The 25,497-nt window shown below is 30.1% G+C and overlaps 1 protein-coding gene across 3 annotated transcripts in view; it reads right to left on the bottom strand.

Moving 5' to 3' along the window:
* The window catches only part of LOC135922567 (polypeptide N-acetylgalactosaminyltransferase-like 6), a 77,496-nt gene that overhangs the window by 14,570 nt on the left and 37,429 nt on the right, over window positions 1-25,497 (bottom strand). For all 3 annotated transcript variants that reach the window (XM_065456968.1, XM_065456969.1, XM_065456970.1), the window contains 7 exons: window positions 21,060-21,226; window positions 17,992-18,189; window positions 16,275-16,452; window positions 13,645-13,762; window positions 12,461-12,571; window positions 7,480-7,541; window positions 2,821-2,980 (listed from right to left, as the gene is read on the bottom strand). In XM_065456968.1, the coding sequence (XP_065313040.1) occupies window positions 2,821-2,980; window positions 7,480-7,541; window positions 12,461-12,571; window positions 13,645-13,762; window positions 16,275-16,452; window positions 17,992-18,189; window positions 21,060-21,226 (994 nt within the window). The remainder of the gene's footprint in view (window positions 1-2,820; window positions 2,981-7,479; window positions 7,542-12,460; window positions 12,572-13,644; window positions 13,763-16,274; window positions 16,453-17,991; window positions 18,190-21,059; window positions 21,227-25,497) is intronic.

Below are 25,497 nucleotides of genomic sequence, written 5' to 3'. Positions count from 1 at the left end.
GTATTTTATATATTTACATGTAAAATGCAATCTTCGTTGGGATTGAGCTAATTTTTCAATTATCTCATCCTTGCTTGTCGTCAAATGCCTATGAATATTCAAACCTTTCTATCTACTTTCAGAAGTTGTACTTCTTGGTATGTTTTTCAGAGACCTGTAGACCCGGCCCCCGGGCCGAACCGTATTTTAATTTTTTAAATATACCCGGGCCGGGCCCGAATTTAAAAAAAAACACCCGGGCGAGGCCTGAAAATTTTTTTAAAAAATATCCGGGCCAGGCTGTATATTTTAAAACAGCCTATATTTGAAATCGTTATTATTAGCTATAAAAATCAAAAAGAAATATAATTTATTTTAAAAAAATGCGGGCCGGGCTTGAAAATTTTATTTAAAAAAAAGCCGGGGAGGACCTAAAACTTTTTTAAAAAAAACCCGAACCGGGCCATGCCCTTTAAATGGTACCTCTGCAGGGCTCTGTTATTCTTAAAAATGAGAATGTTCTCTCATTAGTTTACTAATGGGAAGAGTTGGTAATATATATAAACCCTTTTAAAACATTGGGAATATAATTTAAATGTGTTTGAAATGCAAAGCACATAGTATTTTTTGGGACTATATCAAACATAGTTATTTATAAATAGAGTTATTCAGCTAATAAGGTATCATAAGATACTTTAACATCTTTATGATAAAAATCTAAGAAATATTTTTTTTTCTATCACCATCTGAAAAAGGTTGGTAAGGCTTTTGTGGAAGTAATATCTGCAGATAACGGCTGCATGATGAATAAAAAACCATTCATTTATTTGGGTTATAAATGTATCTAAGAGAGGAGACATTTGTTTTATAATACTCTTCTACTCATCCTATATTAATGTTTTAACGATGAGCTTGCCTTGCTGCAAGTCGAAGGAGACAAATATTAAACACATATAGCTCTGCTCTCTGCTTTTGACTTAACAATAACATATAAAATAAGAATTCACCAACACTAGCCCTAATTTCCTTGAGTTCTAATAAAATGCTCTCCGCTATTCTCATCTTCTTAATCAAGTCAATGCCATGTTTTTGAAAAGTATTACATATAGTTGTATAATTAAATAATACATTCTAATGAGAAAAAAATTTTGGAATAAGCATTGAATCCAATAATTTACTTGCTTCTGAGGAAATATTTCTTTCAGGCCATTGTGATATTTCAGTAATAGCAAATAATCGGCTCTTCTAACTCCATAAAAGCTGTTACTGCTTGATGGCGAAGACTATCTTGTTGGACAAGATTACAATTTCTTTCTCCCTGTTGGACAAGGAGTTTCGGAAATAATTATTACTTGACTAGAAATTTGAAAATGGTAGATAAATATTACGCCACTAAAAATTTGAAAATAATAAGTAAATTTCACGCCGGAAAACTTGAAATCGAAATTAATTGATAAAATAACTTATGAATGTGATAAATATATGTAATTAAATATTTAATATGAGATAGGAATAAATATTAACAAATATTAATTAATATGAGATAGGAATAAATATTAACAAATATAAATTAATATAAACAATAATATTTTTAAAAAATATATCCGGCATCTAGATTTTTTGACTTGGGGGGGGGGGCGATTTGTCCCCTTGCCCCCCCCTCGCTGCGTACGCGCCTGGTATTTAGCCATTACCTAAACTATATAAAAAGTGTAAATTGAAGATCTTATATATTTTGACTTCAGAATAGGCAGGATAAAAAGACGCTTGTTTGTAACCACCCTCCCCACCTCCTAAATGAAGACGATCCAAAAGTATTCTAAATATCCCATTCAAGCTCAATCTTGCCGAACTTAGGAACTAATGTTATCAAATGTACTTGTATAAGACACACTTCTAAAATTAGAAAAAGGCCAGAAAGTTCGCATCTAATTCTAAACTAGGGTGAACTGGAAATAATAACTCGGCTAACCAACATAATAACTCATTTTAATTCTATTTTTCGGCATCTCTTAGCTTTAGGTGGTCTAGTTTAAAGATTTTTTTATCTAAGCTGAGTTGCTTGCAGGGCTTTACTATCTAACCATAGAAAATGCTATTGCATTTTGCTATTTCTATACTATAATTTTTATTTGAATATTTAAAATAACATTATTCATCTGAACCCCGAGTCTAAACCATGGGTCTGAATCCCGCGTCTAAACCATGGGTCTGAATCCCGCGTCTAAACCACGGGTCTGTGCTCAGAGTAAGCCTGAACACAAAATAGGGTCGTAAAATTACGACCAAGCAAATTAACCACTACCGACGCTTCTACGCCAGCATGGGGAACACACATGCAAAGAAAATAAATGAAAGTTTTGCAACAAAATATGCTAAGGATATTGCCTAAACCTCGTCCACAACTAGAGCGCTACTTTAACCACCACGTATAACCATTTAGGATATTTTTCATAAAAATGGGTCGTTTAATTTATCTTAATAGATGATTGATATTAATTATTTCATAAGTCAAATCAAATACCCAAATTCGTGTTAGATTTATATACTTATATATTAAACATTAACCACCCTTTTTGATATTGGATCAGAACTAGTGAAGGTTACGGTCCGGTTCACGATAATGAGTTGAAGATTGGGAGAGATTGTGGTCCTTATATATTTATATAATGTAAAGAAGGACTAGGACCAAATGATCGGGCAGAATTATTCATTTTACATCAGTAAAAACATAATGCCTAATCTTATATATTATTTTAAAGACCAATCCCAAACTAATAGATCAAAAAAATAAATATAGAAAGTATAGAAAGTAATGAAAGGTAGATATAATTTTACAACCTCCCCATTGGCGTAATCGGGGGGTTCGATCATAGGGTATTTTAGAGGAAGATCGTAGGCCACCTTCTCCATGAACCATTTGAAGGGTTTACAGTTGAGCCGCTTCCTTAGGTCGAGTTGTTCGGTCAGATCGCCGGCATCTATTTCCTTGTATTGAGGTCTGAACGGTGTTATTTGGGTGCGTTTTGTTTAACGAGAGATATAATTATTAAAAGAATTGGACTAAACACAACAAAATTTCAAAAATTTATAAAAAAAATTTTGTTTTTATTTTTGAACATTTTTTTAAAATTTGGTCCGAGCGCTAATTAAAATGTAATTTTAAAATGATCCTAATATAGCTATTTTATTAATTAAATATAATTCGTGATATTACTAACAAAATTTGTTCAAACTGCGTGTCCAAAGGGAAATAAATATATACCAACCTTATTAAAATAAACATTTTCTCTCCCAAAATCCTACCCTCAGCCTCATCGTGGCCGGGGAGTTAAAAGGTTCCATGTGGTCTGGGTCTAGAATAAAATCAATGTCAGGAAGGACATCCGGTTTAAAAAAACCCGGCTCCAAAATCCCTAATGATTAAAACTAAGCATGGGTGGGGTACAGCACAAAGTATCCAGTGGGCCTCCTCATTTGTCTAAGACAAAAAGGATGGGAAACCTTGTGGAACCACTATTCGTTAAAATGAAACATATGACGGCCATAAACGATATAATCTAGGAAAATAATTCCCTGTATTTCAAGATATTAAATATTATAAAATTAATAAAATAGAAGAAAAAACTCCCTATAAATATATTCACGAAATAAAAATTCTCAAATAAAATATTTAAAAATTTTGAGAAAATCAATTCCGGTGAATTATTTTCTAAGAATTATTATTGGGGATTTTTTCCTGGGGAATTATTCCGCTTACCAAACGACATGATAAGTGAAGAAAGGTTTATAGGGGATAGGGTAAGAGTTGCTACGTAGAATGTAGGGAGCATGATGGGAAGAGCGGGAGAAGTGGTTGATGCACTGCATAGAAGTCATATAGATGTGTGATGCATACAAGAGACCAGAGGTAATGGCGCAAGAATGATTTGCAGGACAAGTGAATAGTATAAATTTTTCTGGCAAAGAAGTAATGATGGTAAAGCTGGCGTTGGCGTATTTGTTGCAGGGAAATGGGCTGACAAAGTAATCGAAGTAAGAATACTAGATAATCAGAAAATGATTATCAAGATGATCTTTGGGAGAAGGCTATGCAATATTACCTGGCATATGTTCCTCAGGTTGAAAGGAGTGAAGAAGAGAAAGACACATTTACAGACAATCTATTGGAGGTGACATCGATACTGGCAAATTAAGAGGGGATTATCCTGGCTGGTGATCTGAATGGTGAAGGTTATGAGGAAGTAAATGGAGAATTTAGTTACGGCACATGAAATCCAGAAGGGGAGAGAATTTTGGATTTTGGTGATGCTATGAATATGATTGTTTGTAATACAATGTTTAAGAAAGAATCCGAGAAGCTGGCGACTTACAAGTCGAGTAGTGCTAAAAGTGAGGTTAATTATTTGCTAGTGAGAAGATGTGAAAGGAGCACAGTAAAAAATGTGAAAGTGATACCGGAGGAGGAATATATTAAGCAGCACCAAATAATTATAGGAAATCTCACTTTTAAAGGCGCCGGGATCATTAAAAGAAAGTTTGTGCCAAAGCTGGCCAATTCAATATGATATCGACGATAAGAGATGCGGAGGTGGAACAAGTATCTGGGGTAAATGACAAGTGGGAATGAAGAAAGCCAGGGTGAAGACAATTGAGGAGGTATGTGGATGGACAAAAGGGCCAACTAGATAAGGAGACATTTGGTGGAATTTGGAGGTAGCGAAAGCTGAACGAACGGAGGTGTTTCAAAAATGATTTAATAGTAAAGAAAATAGTGATATCGATATTTACAAGGTAGCAAAGAGAAATGCAAAGAAATTAATAGCAAAAGCGCAAGAAGGACAAAGGCAGGATTTTGCTAAAGACATGGAATATGCGGAAAAAATGGGAAAAGTGGTCCGAATGGCAAAGAGGCAGAATGCGATAGGTGTTAAATGTCTGAAAAATATGGCAGGAAAAATGGCGATTGATAGTAGTGGAATTAAGAATACCTGGAAGATCTATATGGAAAGACTTTTGAACGAAGAGAATAAATGGGATAAGTTAGTTTTGCAAAGGTAGAAGGTCCAGGGTGTAGATTTGGCAAAAACGAAATTACGAGAGTATTGAAAAAAATGAAAAAGGGAAAGCAGCGGTTTAAAGAGAGTGTTATCAGAAATGTTTAAAAGTTCTGATGACTTATGGATTGAATGCTTAAGGAATTTAGCCAATCTAATTGTCACACAAGAAAATACTACAAAGGATTGGTGAGGAATAATTATGCCATTATACAAAGGGAAAGGTGATCCTTTGGAGTGCGGGTCTTATAGAGCTATTAAACTCTTGGAATATGCTATAAAAGTATTTAAGAGGGTGCTAAAGCGGATATGGGAGCAAACGAAGCTTGATGAAATGCAATTTGGTTTTACACCGGGGAAAAGCATAGCAGATGAAATTTTTGTGGCGAGATCTTGAAAAGGAAAAGAAACTAAATAATGTTTTTGTTGATTTGGAGAAGGCGTTTGACAGGGTGCCGTGTGAGGTGGGTCTTGATAAAATCAGGTGCGGAAGAAGGCTGATTATGGTAGTGATAGCAAATGTGGGAGCACAAACTGTGGTACGGATGGAAGATGGAGATTGTGAAAGCTTAGAAGTGAAGACTTTGTCAGGGATCCGTGCACAGTCCATTATTATTTATCTTAGTAATGGATGTGGTGACTAGAAAAATGCGAAGAACTTCCATGGGAGCTATTATATGCAGACGAACTAGTATAAATGGCAAACAGCAAGGAAGAATTGAGGAGATGGAAGATGGCTATGGAAACGAGAATAAATGCAGTAAAGACAAAGGCGATGATTGGTGAGGATAATCTGAAGATGGAAGAATCCGGCAACTGGCTTTGTGGTTTTTGTGGGAAAGGAGTTGCTAGAAATTAAATTCAATCCAATGATAGTGGTTTGGATATTGGCAATTGGTCAACCCTAGGAAATGTTTTGCTATTTGGGTGATATGCTAAACGCAGATGGTGGTGTAATTTGCTGTTGTTACAAGGGTCAGGCAAGCATGGAAGATATTCAGAGATGTCGTCTATTCTAACAAATAAAAACGTCCTTTGAAGTTAAAGAAAGGTTTACGAAAGCTGTGGTTTAATTTATGGCAAAATATAGGCAATGAAAGTGGCAGAAAAGAGTAGAGGATGATAAGATGAATGTGTGGGGTATCTCCGAGAGAGAAAGCTAGCAAGAATGGGAATAGATATGATTGGAGTGGCAATGAGAAGAAATAGACTAAGATTGCTTGGGCATGTGGAGTAAGATGAAAGATGACTGGGTAGATGTACCTTGATAGAAGTAAGATTTTCAAGACTTCGATTAAATAAAGGTGATAGCGGTGGATATGAGAAAAATAAATTTTACAAATATTAATGTTCAAGACCATCAAAAATGGAAAAAAAATCAGAGGGAAAACAACCTGAAAATCGCCATTAAACGGGGAAGATAAAAATATACATTTTATTATTAAATTTCTGTGCTACAATAAATAAAACAACAAACGTGTCCATATTTTAAACAAGATAATGGATAAACAGTTCTAAATAGTAAAAAAAACCTAGAAGCAAAAGGACCTCCCCCCCCCCAGTCATAATTTTTGTAAAGTCTAATTTTAACGACTTGAGCATTGCCTAGAATACGACAAATATAATTAATTAAAAAGAAAGATTTGCAAATAGTGATAGTTATAATAATATAGGTAGACCCAAAAAATCAGAATAGGTCATCATGGCCCGGCCCGAAATAGGGGCAAAAAGATTTTTGCTGGGTCATATAACATGTGCTAAACACCTGGCAAATTTAAAACTTAGAATTAAAGTGTCTTTATCCCTCATAAATATTGGACCGGACAACCTGAACAAAAAATTTTTTACAGGCCGGGTTAGTCCAAAAAATTTCAATAATCTCCCTAGGCCAATTCGAGTAGCCAGATTTGTATGAATATTAGCAAAATATCGATTTGTTTCCAGGCGAATTTCTAGGGCTGTGCCAATATTAAAATGATATAGTTATAAAATGTGCATATCTCGGAATTGCCACAAGATAAGCAGTAAATTTTTAATGCATAACTATCTTGGAATGTTAATATAACTTTAAAATAATTCATCAAACAAAAATAGTGTAAGGAAAATCAGCATATCGGCAAATGAAATGAGAGCTATGATGAGAATCGGGTTTAAATAATTTTTTTCCAGAAGAAATTATTGATCGGCCAATTCTGATGCCTCCTTATAATAATTTTGTCTTATAACAAGTTTTAATGTTATATCGATAAAAGATATATGCAAATATAATTATCATATCTATATAAAGCCTATTTAATTTGATAATTTATAAATGATAATATCGAGGAGAAAAAGAGTCATATTTTAAATTGGTTAAAAAAATAAGTAGAAATACTCGAAATTATCAATCATCATAATAAATACTTCAAGACAAATAAAATATTTAAAAAAAATGTATATTGACCTCCTAAGGTATATGTATTCGGCGTATTCGTCCATCCAAACTATAGCAACCCTTCGGTAATTCTTAGTTGAAATTTTTTTTTATTTGGCATATAATAAATATATGAGATAGGGGGGAGGGATAAAAGATAACCGAAAAGATTAAACAATGGGTAGTTATATTTGCGCGCGTATTATATTATTTTTGCTAAAAGTAGTAGGTAGCTATAAGTAAGTGGTGTAATTATCTGACAAATATAATAATATTAGTGTTATGTTTTGATATTATAGTGAATTCCAGGGACGAAAACCCGAACCTAAACCTTCAATATTTTGCTGAACCCAAACCCTTTTTTAAAATTTAGGGTTCAGGGTTCAAGCTTTTTTTTTAATTTTAAAAAATTTACACATTAATTTCTAAAAACATTTTTTGATCATTTTTCCGTGTAATTATTTTTGTTATATTTAGTAATTTTTTAAATTGTATTGTAGTATTGTAATTATGATGATAAATTATTTTTATGGTGATACTAATTAAAATAAATTTTTTTAAAAAAATGATGATTCTGAACTAATTTTAATAAGTCATTATTTTTCTGGTCTCAGAACCCTAAACCCACCATTTTTTTAGAAGGAGGGTTGTCGTACCTGGTCAATTTTTCTATAAAAGTATCATTTATTTATACTAATCATCACCTCATATATCCACCATATATGACATCTCCCTTTATTTGGATCTCTACTTATCCTTTTGCTCGTTTTTCCTTCTATGTCATTGTTCACCATCATTACAAATTCGTCTATTAATCTCTAATTTGTGGAAATTTTATGGCAACGGCTCCATGCATCTCTTATTCTGCTATCTCAATTCCAGCAATCATTTTTTTCCAGGTTGTTATTTATTCAATACTTCTCTGAAACTGATGTACTCATATACCAATGCTATGATTCATTTCGTTCTTCATAATATTTCGACTACGACAATCCATTAACTCCCATCACTATATATCTATTATTTTCCTCTTTTATGTTTTCTTTAACCCATATGTTATTTCTTTTATCTTATCATATTCTTCCCATTTATCGATTCTTGGGTTTATACCATTTCGCTTCCATTCAATCATTTGTTTTTTTTCGTACTCTAACATTTCCTTTTCTCGCTTGCAATCATTCTTGCTTTTCCATATTCTAACGTCTCCTTCAATTCATCCTCTTTTTATCTCTGTTGTATTATAGGTTGTGATGTTTATTTTTTGTGTAGTTATTATTACAATATTGTATGTTTTGTTTGTGTGTGTTTAAAATTGCATGTTTTGTTTGTATATATGCTTAATATTATAATATTGTATATATTTAATCATTTAATATAATTTATGTTAAATATGAAGATGAGATTATTTAATAACTAAAAGAAAATATACCTTAAAATTCTAATTTAATTGTATCATGAATATTTTCTTTGATAATGAGAATTGATTTATATAAAATATTCTGCTAGAGAAAATAAAACTTAAAAATCATGTATAATTGTGCTTAATTAAGATGAAGAAAATAGATTATTTCAAAATTATGGCAGATAAAATATAATTATCTTTATTTTCGATCCCGGCTTCAAATTTTTTCTTTATTATTCTTGCTAATTTATCCCTCCGTTCCAATAAACTTTTATATTCGGCTACCTATTCCTCCCTTTTCTACTTTTTCGTTTCATCTTCTCCCCTTCACCCTACTCTCTTCTCTTCTTTCCCTTTGTTTGTTTTCTCTCTTTCTCCCTATCTTTTACTTTCTTTTCTCAATTCGAATACTTTCAAAATTCGAGTTGTTCTTCTATGAATACTCATATCGTATCTTTGTCATCTATTATATTATCTTTTATTCAATTTGAATCTTTCGAGTTGAATATTTCTTCGAATTGCCGATTTATATTATTTATCCAACGCTCAATTCAATTATTATATTCTGTCGAATTCTCCTATATCAAATAATTCAATTTAATATTTTGACTCTTACGACTATATTTATATTCACAAAATTAGATAATTCTTTGAATAATTAGAAGAAGTATTCAACTCGAAAGATTCAAAATGAATAAGAAAATAAAGTAGTAAATGACTAATGCAAAGAATACAACGTGAGTATTCATAGAAGAACGAGTCGAATATTGAAATTATTCGAATTGGAATAAGGGTGAAGGAAAGTAAGAGATGGAAAGAGAGAAAACAAATTAAAGGAAAAGAAGAGGAGAAGCGAAGAGGGTAAAGGAATGAGCAATGGAATAGGAAAGGGAGAAAAAAGAAACGGAGAAGTAGAAAAGGGAGTAAGGATTGCCAATATAAAAGTTGATAAGAATGGAATGAGAAAATTACACAGAAAAATAAAGATCAAGGGTGAAACCGAGAAGCGAAAAATATTTTATCTATCATAAATTTGAAATAATCTATTTTCTTCATTTTCATTAATCACATTGTCTAATATTTTATATAAATCATTCTCATGATCAGAGAATTTAATTAAGATAAGTTATATTTTCCATAATTTCATCTTCATATTTAACATAAATTATATTAATGAGTAAATATATACAAATATTGTAATACTAAACACACACAAACAAAACATACAATATTATAATACTAATCACACACAAACAAAATCCATTATTGTAATAATAACACACATAAAAATAAACACAACCTATAATACAACAGAGATAAAGAGAGGATGAATTGAAGGAGACGTTAGAATATGGTAAAGCATGACTGGAAGCGAGAAAAGGAAATGTTAGAGTACGAAAAAACAAATGATGGCATGGAAAAATTGTAAAAGAATCGATAAATGAGAAGAGGAAAAGAAAGGAACAGATATATGGTGATGGATGAGTTATGGATTGTCGCAGTCGAAATATTATAAAGGCCGAAATGAATCATAGCATTGGTGTTTGAGTACATGAGTTGTAGAGAAATATTGTAAAAATAACAACCTGAAGAAAAGTTATTGCAAAGCTGGAATTTGGGTTTACAGAGATTGTAGAATGAGAGATGCATGGAGCTGATGACGTTACCATAAAATGTCCACGTATAAAGATTAATAAACGAATTGCTAACGAAAGTGAACAAGGACAGAAGGAAAAGGAGCCAAGTAGGGTGAAAAATTCAAATAAATAAGGGAGATGTCATATATGGTGAATATATGTGACGAATAGTAAAAGAGAGAAAGAAAAAGACCTTTGAAAAAGGATTGTGAACGCATTCATTCATTTTTAGTTTGAATTTACATCTTAAGTTATATTATTTTTAATTTGAATCGTGAGAAATAAAGCAAAATATATTATGGATGCCTGCATATAAACTATAAAAAAAGTATTACAACTCACATTCACAGTTAGTGCGAATTCGCGACCAATAATACAGAAATACAGAAAGAAAGTTCTTTCTTTTGTATCCGCCGCGAATTCAATGTGAATGAGGTTAATACGTCTTTTTTCATTATAACAATTTCAAGCAGACTATTTAGGCAGAGTTCGGAAACCCTTTTTGTCGTCAATTGGGAAATTTTATATTTTGATATAATCTTAAAACAACGCTGCCCCGGCAGTGTTACATTAAAGACTAATCGAGCCCATAAGTTTTATATTACATATTTCAATTGATGAATATCAATTTAATTTTTATAAAATGATTCTAAGAAAATATTATTTTTATGTATATATTTTGAAAATTATATTATTAAATATTTATAGAATCATTAATTTCTAGTCGTCTTGTGTATTTTATAAATGTAAACAAAGTGATTAAAAAAGGTGTTTATGGCTGAAAATTAATATTTATGAGGGCCCAATGCCATAATTAATAAAACTGCCTAGACTGCTGATATTATGCATCTATATAAATCAGCTGAAAGCACCTATACAAACAATTTTACATTAAAATTTTATGAAAACTTTCTTAAAAAATAAAAGTTTCATTTATTTATAAAAATTCTTACCCTAAATCAAAATGGCGCTCGCTGATTTGAAGTGGCCACGATATAATTCGGAAATAATTATAATAAAAAAAAATTTTCTTTACTAAATTCAAATTAAAAAATGTCTCAACACAAATAAACTATAATTTTTAAACAAAATTAATTCTAAAATTAACTCCCAAGTAGTCGGGAAATCTTTTTTAAATATACTATTCCTATTATTTTATATATTTAATATTTTTAAATATATTTCCTTTTTCGTATGGCATTTAGAATTTCATATCGATACATTTCTTGGAGGATTATCATTTAGGTATTCATATTTTATGGGGAATTTTTTCATTTTTTTAAATATATTATTTAATATTTTTATATAGAAATTAAATTCAATTGACTTTAAAATGATAAATAAAATGAATCGGCTTATTCACAATAATATCCATGTAATAAAAAACAAATAATATTTGAGTTAATAAATTTTTGGTAAACAAAACTTATCTCACAGGGTCACAAATACTAATGAAAGACTTAGAAATTTTGAAAATTTAATTCATGGGAATTTCCTTGAGATGATATTTATACAAAAAATGATAAAATACACCACTTAGAGGAAGCTATTATAGTAAATATAAAAAATAAAAACAGAAGTTCTCTAATAAATATGTTGTCAGAGACAACCTCAAATAAAGTTAATAAATGCTGTTCTAGGTAAGATTAAGAATTTTTTTAAAAAAGTTACATACATCGTCTTATTTATCGGAAATAAGAATGATAAATAAAGGTATCTATTTGTGTGAAAACAAAATTAAAGTCAAATTCTTTAATCTTAAATTATGACTATATATAAGATTAAATTCGAAAATTTTATAATCATAGAGGTAAACAAATATTTGTCAAAGAAAATTCTGCCCCTCTCCCTTCCATTTTCGACACGTATGTTATACGCCTATTACAAATTAGAAAGAATAAATTTAATAGCCGATTAATAATCTAAATTATTTTGGTAATATAATCGAAAGGAAATAAAGAGAAAGAGTTACCTTCCCTACGAAATCACCTATATGAGGGTTCGGAAACGGCGCGTATTTTCTGTATATATGCCCGACGCGGGAACAAGGGGCGTCTACCATTCTTCCGCCGCATTGCCATATCTTATTTTATTGATAGATAAAAATAAACTTCGCCATAGTAAACTTATCGGAAAAATTCCTCATTATATAAGCGAATTTTGGTACTCGGATATTAAATAATTAATTAGTTCGAAGTTGTTCTCAAGGTTTTTTGAGGAAAATTATTGTTTGCATAATAATTTTATTTCTCAAAAAAAGGGGTGGTGGATATGTAACGTGCGTGATAATATATTTTCAACTCATTACTAAGAACAAAATATTAATTTAAATCTTATAGAGTTGTTAAACGACTCGATTTAGCCGATTTTAAATTAAGATTTTAGTCGGAATAATCGTAATATATTTTAGGTATAATAATAGACTTTTTTAAAAAATCGAACCTAATTTTTTAGAAATTCTATAATAATACTTACCCTTATCTGATAGTAATAATTATTTTAATTTAAAAAAAAATATTTAAATTTACCTATGTCAAAATGGAACTTTTCAAAAAAAAATGATTTTAAAAAGGTGCATAATTTAATTATGTAAACTTTAATCATAGATCACATTTATATTAATTTAGGAATAAAATATTTTATCAAGAGTTGAATAAGATATTAATTTTAAAAAATCTGCTTAATTTAACCAAAACTAGGTATAGGCTTTGTCTACTAAGGATAATAAAATATATTAAGCTAGGGTGGGCCAATCTTTATTGTTGATGAATAATATTTTCTTCGAAACACGATTAGAGCTTGTCTTCAGTGAGGTCAGAAATCTTAGGGCGAATGCTGATAATCATAATTGTTTAAATGGTTTAAAAAAAAAGTAATTGGGTCGATATTTTGATTAAATAAAGTTGTCCTTATAAAATCTTCTATTAATAAAATTATATCCTATCATGTCAATTGGTATTCATCCATCTGGCCTTTCAAATCTAACAGGTTGCCAATCTTCTGATCTTAGCAAAACTCCAATGAATTCAAAAAGGACTAGACGCTGAGTTTACAAAAGGATCCGTATGTGGAAAAAGCCATAATTTGCATAATTTTACACTTAAAAACGTAAGAATTATTTTACGATGAATATATTTAAATGAAATATTAAAAAACTTTGAAAGATAATTCGTATTGTTCGCCACCCCATATTTGGAGACCGGGGTCATAGCCGCCCAATTCCCAAAAATAGCTTCGATCTATCGCGAATAAACCACCCGCCATAATTGGACTACTAAAATACGATTTCCGATAAAACAAAAATTTACATTTTTTATATAATATAATATGTGTATTTAAGTATTTTTACAAAACGCTTTTCATTCATCTCCTTTTCCAAACGCCCAAGTATATCAGCACCTTGTGTTGGAGTGCTACACTAGTGGGTTGGCAAATAAAAATCAATTTATTTTAAATCATCGAGTTTTTAAAAAAAAAATCAGTGATTTAAATTAATAATTTAAATAAAATTCTATTTACTAAATTTCATTAAAATACTTAATATAAGGAAAGGCAAACTTAAATTATTTTAGAATTAAACAATTTTTATATGAAAAATACTAAATTGTATTAGTAGTCATTAGTTATTGTATTTCATTGTTTCCATTTTTGACATAATTAATTGTTAATTGTATAATTAATATCTCAATGAAGTGAGTAATATTTAAATTCAGGGCTGTGAACCCTCCTTTTAAAAAAGGTTATGGTTTATTGAAATAAATCTGGTTATGGTTCAGGGTTTGCAGTCCAGAAAAATAAAGACTTAAATAGGAGTTTTTTAAAATTTATTACTATATTTGGCATTTACCATAAAAATAATTTCATCATTATAATTAAATTTAGAATAAAATACAATTTAAAAATAATATTTTATTTATTTTTATAATTTTATCAATTATGATATCTTCCAAAATCTAGATGTTTAAATTAAAAGATCTAATTTTTATGCCTAACTTTAATTGTGCATTGCAACATTTCATGTACTCTTCTTCTTCTTCTTCATTTTATGGCGATTTCCAGGTTTACCCAGGTAGGTCATTCTCTGATTTTTCTTTTCCATTTTTGATGGTCCTGAACATCAATATTGTTCAGGGTGTGCAGTCCAGAAAAATAAAGACTTAAATAGGAGTTTTTTAAATTTATTTTACTATATTTGGCATTTATCATAAAAATAATTTCATCATTATAATTAAATTTAGAACAATTTAAAAATAATATTTTATTTATTTTTATAAATTATGATATCTTCCAAAATCTAGATGTTTAAATTAAAAGATCGAATTTTTAAACTTTGATTGTGCATTGCAAAATTTCATGTACTCTTCTTCTTCTTCGTTTTATGACGATTTCCAGGTTTACCCAGGTAGGTCAGTGTTCATTCTGATTTTTCTTTTCCATTTTTGATGGTCCTGAACATCAATATTTGTAAGATTCATGTTTCTCATATCCGCCGCTATCACATTTGTCCACGTCATCTTGGGCCTTCCTCTAGATCTTGATCCTCCTACTTCTATCAAGATGCATATCTTTACCCAGTCATCTTTTGTCAAACGTTCCACAAGCCCAAGCCATCTTAGTCTATTTCTTCGCATTACAACTCCAATAATTTCTATACCCAATCTTGATAGCAATTCCTTGCTAGTTTTTCTCTCTCTCAGAGATACCCCACACATCCATCTAATCATCCTCATCTCTGTTCTTTCTAATTTGGCTTCGTGGCTCGCTTTCATTGCCCATGTTTCGCCGCCATAAACTAAACAACTCCTCACACAGCTTACGTAAACTTTCCCCTAAAACTTCAGAGAGACTTTTTTATTTATAGAATAGATGACATCTCTCTGAACTTCTTCCATGCATGCCTGACCCTTGAAACAAAGGCAGAATCTACACCACCATCTGCGTTTAGCATATTATCCAAATAACAAAACTTATCAACTTTTCCCAGGGTTAATGTACTCGATATTGGTATTAAAAAAAATAGTTTTTCTAAAAGATGTTTGCACATATTCACGAATTTTTGATTAACAGTTGGCTTTTTATTTGACAAAATATCAAATTAGCTCATGAAATATCTATATTTTTTCAATAATTTCTTGACCATATCTCCTGAAGCATAAACTTTTTCTTACAAAGAAATATCATTCTAAGGTATAAAAAAATTATGAGGTATGATATTTTCCAATCTAAATCTGCAACTTCTGCCAAGCCTACGCTAGACATTTAAAAAAAATGAATTAGCTTTAAAAATGAATCGAAATTATGATTATTTGTGTGCAAATATAAATATTAACAATTTCTATTTGGTATAATCTATGGTCATTTTAAAATTTAATATTATCTATGGTAAATTCCTATCTCCTTAAAATTTCAAAGCCGATTTTATCGTTTTTAAAAAAAATCTTTAAAAAAAAGTAACTATAGCATTCCAGTTTTCGTGCGAACAATTCTGGTAAACATCCTACCCTATTTTTTTTGTATATGCTTCCATTATATAGCTGATTTAATGGACGCTCTCACAATGGATTTCAGGCATAAAAAAAGTAAGCGGTAATTTATAAAATGACTCAACTAAACTGGTCATTAATAGGTAGATTTGTAGATATATTAATTTATAGGGAGAAAATAAATGTTTATATTAGTTTCCCAAATTTCTAAACTGGTATCACTGCATGGCTTCCTTACCTTCTTAAAAATTTCACGTCGGTCTAATGTAATTATAATATATAATGTATTGTAAAATCACTAACTCGAAAGGATCCGAAGGGTGCTCCAAATCGCTTTCGAGCAGCGGCAAACGTTTGTAATAGAGTTCCCAATCGAAGGCGCCCCTGGCTCCCTCGTCCTGGGCTCGGTACTCGAAATTTTCGAAATCTATAACGTCTATGAAAGGACAAACAACGGTTTTGCGATTTAGGGCTATGGGCTCTAGTTTATTTAAAAAGAGAAAATTTAAGTGTGTAAGCCACTGAGCCGTCATTATTCATTTTTTTGAACGATCTCTAGTGGAACCAATACTTTTCCTGAAACCAAGCTCTTTGGACGAGGTTAGGATTAAAAGGCTATAGAGAAATGGGCTAGGGATAATATTTAATAATAATAGAATTAGGATGAAGTTGAGAGATGTAGATTGATCACGAATATCGGTCGATACAAGATAGTTTTTTTAAAATAATTTATATTTAAGTGTTTGTTAGGCTGTGTGCAATGCAAAACGTATGAATAAAAATTTGGAAAACTAAACTTTCTAAAATTCGGAAGGAAACGAAACCTGTTCCAAATCTTCCATTAAAATATATAATATGTTTACTATAATAATATTTATGGCAAAACACCACCTGATAGTGCCCCTCCCCCATAAGAAAAACTTGGATATGCCTATATTCAACATACACAGGAGGTAATAAAAATGCGCTAAAAAACTTATTTTAGATGAGTTTAAGTAAGGAAGAAGGAAACTATAAATCCTGTTACCAATATCGCTCTTGCAATGATTTACACATCTTTTCCACTTATTATTTTATTCATAATGTTCTCAAACGGCCTCCCTGTCAACTTGATCAAGGTCAATCAATGGCGTCACTGGAGAGGTGATGCTATTGGGGGCTCGAGCCCCTTAGATGTAAATTTTGAAATTTACTTTTAAAAAGTTTTCGATTTTTAGCACCCATTGAGCCCCGGCAAATTGAAAAGTGTAGTGGGGCCCATGAGATCAATTAATTTATCAGACTTATCATATTATCCATAATTATGCAAGATTTTATGTGATAAATCACCATAAAATAAATGTAATAATTCACAAAAATAAATGTGTTGAATAGTCAAATTCTTAATCTTAACGAAAATTCAATTTGCCTATAATATTTTTATTTTTGTAAAAAAACTAATTTTATAGATTAATTTGTTCTATTTTTATTTTGGTAAAACTATTTTCATATTTATTATTCAAATTGTAAAAGATTTTCATGTATAAATACTAGCGATATTTCTTACAAAGAAATATAATTTTAAGAAATAATTTAAATAAAATTTTTTGATATTGACTCTAGACTAATTATGCAAAATGTAATAATAAATTATATTTTAATTTATTCATTTAAATACTTTTATTAGAGAGTTTAAGATATTGACTTTTGGATAAAATTTTTAAAAAATCGGTAATATTTTAAAAGATTTCAAAGAATAAACTCTTCATATAATTCCATACTTAACAATAAAATTTAATTAACATTTTCATTTAAAATTATTTAATTTATTTTAAAATAAATTATCGAATTAAATGATTGTTTATAACGAAACGAATAATTAACTAATTTTTCTTGTTCATTTCTATTCAAATTATTTTAAACGAATCGAACCTTTATATTAGTTTTTGAATAGGCCTACTCATGGGTTAAGACAAGAAGGCATTCTCATCTTATTTAACCGGGAAATTTTTCTGATCTATTTTTTGAATTTAAATTAAACCTAACAAAGGTGGCAACCAGTTAACGTTGCATTCGATGTGGGAATCCAAGAATATGATAACATCCCCTGTAGCGTTCTTAGCCCCGAGAATTCTGGCCCTTATCAAACCTTCCCTAGCGGTAGCTCGTACCACCCGCGGATTGTACCTTTGCGATATGTTGTACTTGAGATAGTAGTCGAGTTTATCCTTCAAAAATTCTAAGATGTAAAAAAAAAGGTTTATATAATGCATGAGGATATACGGTATATTTAAATATGACTTATTTTTTCTTTCTAATGATAGAATGAATTTTAAAATAAGGTGGTGCTGTTTTAATCAGTCTCAAGGCTGCCTCAAGGTCTAGAGGCTGGTGAGGCAGCGGCCTAACCCAGATGGAAATTGTGGAGGCAGTAACAACGAGGTGGGATAATATATTAGACGCCATCCGTCTTCGATTTAATTTAGGAGAGATTAATGTCGACATCAATGAAATGGTTCTTATAGTAACAAGGCCAAAAATGAAAATTGCTGCCCATCCCTGGCGTCCGTTATTGAATTATACAAAAATAAAAATTTGAGAAAAATTTAACTCCCTTCTCTTGGTAAAGAGGTTGTATGAAAAATTAGAAATAAAAGATTTTATAATTGAAATAATCGCAAGAAATGATGGGGGGGGGAAATAAGTTTGATATTGAATGTCAAGCAAGATGAATTAAATCTTATAGAAAATCACATAAAGGTTTTTTTTTCTTCCAAATAAATGTATAAAACTTTGCTATTTAATACATTTCTTAAAGATTTGAACTAAATTTATCTCATCAATCCCAATATTTTGGATTTTTTTATAAAATTAATTTATAAAAAAACACACCAAAGGATATTATTTAAATTATCCACATCTATGACCATACTAATGGTACACATCTCAACGAGGATACCCTCAAGCCTAACAACCAAAATAAATGATGGTTCAATTGATATTATTTTAACAATAAATTTATAACAAAAATTATCAATTTTACAATTCTTTATATTATCTCATTAAGAACATTATAACGTCGTAAGTGCTGAATATTGTTTTTCCCATCTTTAAATAATAAAGATATATATCTTCGTTCTACAATGCAAGACAAATTGAATAATTTAACCTTATATATACAAAAAACATAATTTTCTTATCAGAAAAATAGCGGGAAATTTATTTATAATATTAGTAAGCGTATTTAAAAAGCCCGATTTGGGTCTATTTTTTAAAAACGGCCATTTTAGCCAAGATAATAATATGCAAGCTTCGAGATTTGGAAAATAGAGATCCAAACCTTTCTGCCATCCATGAACAAAACCACCAGGCTAACATAATGTTATTTTGGATAAAATTTAATCTGGCCGTTTTTAAAAATTGACCCAAACCGGGATTATTAAGAGCAATAAATATTAGTGATACATACATTCAGGATTCTTTTTATTAATTAATGCTTACATATATATAAATTTTGTAGCAAATATATTCCAAATATCATATGCAGCATACACACAAAAATTTAGTCCAGACAAGAGCCGACTCTGCTCATTTGTCATAGTTATCAAGCATAAAATTCAGCATCAATTATTATAAATCTCGGCAAAAAATGATTAAAAAAATAGACAAATAGGGATGCTATTATTAGAAAAATAATAAACTAGAGAAAAAAATCGCCTTGAGTTGGTTCAAAATTCGTATTTTAAGCTCGATCCGGTAAAAATCGGGTTAGAGCCTGATCTGGTCTCTAAAAAATGGTCCGAGCGTGACGCTGCCCAATTTTTAAAAATTTTAGGCGAGAGCCCGACTAAGCCGGACGCGAAATACGAGATTTGCCTGATGTAAAAAAAAATAAATTAAGTAGCCTTAGCTATTGAACCATCTATATTTTATTATAATTTTTTCATTTATTGTTCGATTCAGGGTGGAACTAATATTTTTTTCAGAAATTAAGCTCTTGGGGGTAAGCTGCATTCATAGTGGGATCCGTCCTCGACGATTTAAAAGCTGATTGATTTTAAAAATCTGTTTGTGTTTTTTTTATTAATGACCATGAAATTAAAGATAAAAATAATATTATAAATAAATAAAAATTGATCTCATAAACAAATTATAAAATAGATCTGCTGTTAAATTATGACGGATTAGATCCCACTATGAATGCAACATTAGAATTGAAAAGCCATATGGATCTTGTATATATTTTTTTAAATGACTCAATAAATTATCCATAGTTGCAAATTATAAATGCAAAATTTTTTAAGAGGAACCCAAAATAAATACAAGATGAGTCGAGCCAAACATGAAGTGCGGGTTAATAGCTCGATTATGAGGAAATATCGTCAACATAATAAATTATCCTATTTGAGAAGTTATATTTTAGTTTAGCGAAGATCTACTAACGGTTCAAGCCTCCGATAATCTTTTAAAATAAAGTGATGGGCTGTGTTTAAATCGAGTTTAGAAACCAAATGGAGCGTGGCCAATAATTAGATTACATTTGGTTCCCAAACTCGATAAATACAACCGGCTACCTTAAAATGCGTTAGGATCCGGCTGTTCACTATTTTAGTCATATCCGTTCGCTCCACTCCCTTTATATGATAAACTCAATCTTCATGAAGGAATAAAGAATCATAAAAAATGACTCAAATCTTATATGGGTCGTTAAGTCAATGTTCATTCCATGACAAATCGATCAAAAAGTCACATTTAAGGCCGACTCCTTTTAAAATTGCTAAAAATTTCTGTAATGATTTAGATAGGTAAAAAAAATAAGATGCTCATTTATTCTAGCTCGTTAGTACACTTGGTTCCCGAGATACAGAGCCTCAAATGTGAGAAAAGCAGAGACTTATGAATTTGTAAAATTTTTAAAATATATCAAAAACTATCGGGGGAAATCCATCGCAAATTTGCCTGTTCTCGTAATAAGCTAATAAAAAATTTTACTATATGACCCCCCCCCCCCCCAAATGGATAATAAAGAATAATTTGAAAAAAATAAGCAAAAAAATTTAATTCAATTTTTTGTTGCTTAAAGGTCACTAATTAATAAACACTTAATACCTTTGGTACTGAAATCGTCGACCAAAATAATTTCCTTGATCAAATGGGAAGGGGATCGGTTGATGATGCTATGCACGGAGCGGAGAAGGGTGGTCCAATGTTCCTCGTGGAACGGTATGACTATGCTGACATCGAGTAATTTTGGAAGGTATTTTTTGGTTTTGCAACTTTATTTAAACAAAAAAATGTATCGTTAAATCTAAGATAACATATCCCTTGCATGATTATTATTATGATAAGATGCTGTATTAGTATTTTTTAAATATCGGATAGTTCGATCAGATCGTTTGTATTTTGTTAAAAATAATATCGGCAATGATCCGATAAATCGAAATAGGGGATAAAAAAAATTTAATATTCAAATTATGGACTTTAAAAAAATTGTGGTAAATTGGAGTAACCCTTTTGCTTTATATATGGCATAACATATATGTCTCAGGCGTTTAGTATATTTAGAACTATGCTTAATAGACCCGGGTTTTTAGTAAATTTGTTAGAAATAGGACTGTATGGAATCCATTTATGATTTCTCTGTTAAAATAAAATTTATTAAATTAAATTGGTTTATATCATCCCATTGGACTAAATTGCAATTTTTTTTTTAATCTTTAAAATTGATTTAGCCTTGAACATAAATCATCCTAAAAATAAATTTTTTTAAAAAAATATGGTTTTATCGAAACAATTTTCAGGTATTGCCTTTATCGAAGGATATCTTGTTTTGTTTAATATATTTTTTTTATATATTAGGATAAGGATTCGCAGTATTTGTGATTTGTTTATCTTTTTTAAATATAAATTTAATTAGTTTCAAAATATATATAAATTCCAGGCTCACTTTACTAGATTAGGGTTAAAAGAGATGCCCGATATGGAGTAAATAATATTATATTTAAAAAATTATTTATAATAGAGGTGTAGACTTTTGTAGAAGTCACTAACTTAAAATAACTCTTGTAGAATACAATAACTTAGACCACACCTGTAGAATGATACATTGTATAACAATCTTATAGAATTACTCTAAAATTTTTATTTAATTTTATGATACAAAAATACAATAATATAATTTTTCTTTTAAATTTTACGCGAAAAAATAAAAACGATAGTTTTCCTCTTTTTCATATAAAAATAAAATACATCCTTGACAACAGCAAATAAAAATAAATTAACCCAAAAAAACAAAAATATAAAACAAAATATTATTACAATATCACACAACACGCCCCGATTTTAGGAACAAAAACCCGGGGCAAAATAATATATTTTTAGCGTCATAAAATCAATTAAAAATCAATCAGCGTATAAAAATACAATAAATAACCCACATATTTTTTAAGATTATTTTTATGTTTACTTTTTTGCATCGTTTCATACACTCTCTCTGATCTTCAATGATAGCCATCTATTGTTACAGTAAATTAGAGTCAATTATAACGTTGCTGTCATTTTTTTTCTGCGTTTTTGTTGTAGCAATTTGTTGTTATCTTAATATTGTGTCGTTCATCTTTTACGTTAGGACACACGGTGTTCGTGGACAGTGGTATTATTGATTAAATGATTGTTTACATCCGTTTAATTGGTTTGATTATAAGTAAGATATAGTTCTTGTTGAGTATTGTAGACACGATTGAAATCTAATCTTCATTAACCAGGGACTTTCCTTTTGGATCAACTATTCGAATTTACATTTCGCACTAATTAAAATGATACTTCTCCTTCGTAAATTTGCAACTATTGATTTTATCCGAAGTTGCCCATTCACTGTAACCAATCGGACAAATAATTCCCTCTCGTACCCAGTTATCCAACTCTTTTTCCAATTCCGCCCTCCATTCAAATGGAACTCTTCGCACCTGACAATATTGAGGTATAAATCCCTCCTTTAAACGGAGATCAACCTCATAATCCACTAAACAGTCTAATTTCTCCTCAAAAATTTCACTATAATATTAATTAAAATTGCCACAGCACTTCTCCAATCTTCCCAATTCGGTGATTGTTCATTATCTTCCCTCGCATCATGATCCTCTTCCTCTTTTCCTTACAAATTTCGCTGGAAAATTTTGTAACATTAGTACACCATTCTTTTCATTATATTTCCATACATATCTTTGGAATACTAATTTCCTCCTCTGTTTCCCTTCTACTAGCTACTATCTTTACTTCATCATTATCTTCCACATTAATAAACATCTTACATGTTTTTTCTTTGTTATTTTCCACCATACTAACACTTTCCGACAACTCACACACTTTCCGACAACTCACTATCTCTTTCCCTTTTTTTTAAATTGGCACTATCCGCTCTTGAAAATTACTCGCGTTCCCAACCTCATCTTTAAAGCTGCCCATCATTCTATTTCCACTCATTTCATTCTTTGTGCCACATAATTTTTGATTTCCCATTTCTGTATTTTGAACTTCAACCACTTCATCACACTTAATTCCGTTTGAAAAAATACTCCAAAAATTATTTACTGGCCCCATGATCGTCTCCACCTTTTTATCAACAATCCACAAATTTAGATAATTAACTTTACCATTTATCACAAACGGTACTTTAATTTTTCCTAAAACCTTTATTCCCGATCCATCAAATTGTCTAACCATCATTTCCTCTTCAATTATACTCTCTTCAGGCCAATATTCACAATAATTTTCATAAATTACAATCGATATCGCCACCCCTGTATCCAACAACATAGATATTTCTCTACTCTTCACAATATTTTCACACGAGGAGATTTATCCTTCTCCCCTTTACCCTCTAATTTATTGGAATTCTACAATTCTTCATATTTTCATCACTTACCCTATTTATATCTCTCTCATTAACTAAATTTTTTTTAACTTTTTTATCTCAACCCACTAGAAGTCTCATGTGATGTAATAACCCTTGTTATACTATTTTCGCTATCGTTTAGTCACCTCTCCGGACATTCCACCATTCGATGTCCTTTCCTGCATTTGAAACACATAATTACAATCTTTACATTCCCCCTCCTTCAAAACATCGTTATCTTGTACCATTCTTACATTGAATTCCGGCGTGAAATATTAGACTGCCAGAAATGTTCCACATTCACCGGTTCTCTTATATAACAATTCTCTATAGAATGTCCCATTTATCCACATCTTTCACATTGAAATGTTATTTGATTATTTCCATTAATACGATAAGTCGGAATAACATTTTTCACTACTATTTCCTACTCCTCCATATCTATTACATTTAATTGGTTGCTTGTTAAATGTTGCACAATTCTGAACACATAATCTTTACTTATATGTCCCAATTCCCCACAGGCATAAGATCTCATACCTTGCATATTCATCATTTGTCTCGAAACAAATTCTCTCTTTCCCAATTATCTTTTTCATTCCTCTGAAAGCTCATTGGAGTACTATACTATTTAAAATGATCGTCATACGATCTTCTCTTCTGAAATCCTTTTCGTAACCACTCCCATTTCTCCATGATCATCAGAATTTCGTTTAACATATCTCATTGTTCATCTTTAATATCCATTTCTAATTTATCGTTCATATTTTTCCCATCATTTCTCGCCTTAATAACATTAACACTTTTTCTCATACCTCCTATCATGTTTTCATTTAAAATTTTCCATATTTCATCTTTTAAACTTAACATTTCCTCCATCATTCTCTCATTTTCATTAATGTTTTTCAATTCCCTTTCATTCCTTTCTTTATTAATTCCATTATTTTGGATTCCAATTTCCTCTGTGATCTTTATTCTATCTATAACTCTTTTCATTTTTCTCCGATGTAACACAATACCAATTATCCATAAACATATAACTACTACAGCTTTAATACAATTATTTCTCTGTGGAACCATTTCCACATAACTTTGTGTTTTTATAATTTAACATTTATCCTTTATTTAAAAAAAAATATATAGGTATTATACTTTCATTAATTGATATTTCTTTTTTATTACAAATAATTTATTAGAACTTTTATTATAAATATTTTAACATTACTAAATGAAAATATATTATACTCATTATTGTAAAAAATATGACAATACAAATAAACATTAATTACTATTATAATAAATCTTTATTTTACCTTTTATCTTAAGAATTTTATTTATTTTTACTATGGTTTTCTTCTTTTTATTTTTTGTGTCCCAGGTTTTTAATTTAATAGGACGGGCACCAATTTCTGTAGAAGACACTAACTTAAAATAACTCTTGTAGAATACAATAACTTATACCACATTTGTAGAATGATACTTTGTATAACAACCTTATAGAATTACTCTAAAATATATTACTAAATTTTAAGCTAATACATTTATATTGATATCTAGATGAACCCCTTCCTTAATATTCTATTTCAATAAAATATTCTCAGAAATATCTTCTTCTATTTAAAAAAACAAGGTAAAAGAATCGTGAAAATCTAA

This window comes from Gordionus sp. m RMFG-2023, chromosome 1, assembly GCF_954871325.1.
Source record: "Gordionus sp. m RMFG-2023 chromosome 1, tfGorSpeb1-WG-v2, whole genome shotgun sequence".
Classification (NCBI taxonomy): domain Eukaryota; kingdom Metazoa; phylum Nematomorpha; class Gordioida; order Chordodea; family Parachordodidae; genus Gordionus; species Gordionus sp. m RMFG-2023.
Note: the sequence above shows the minus strand (reverse complement) of the source record. Positions and strands in the feature narration are given on the sequence as shown.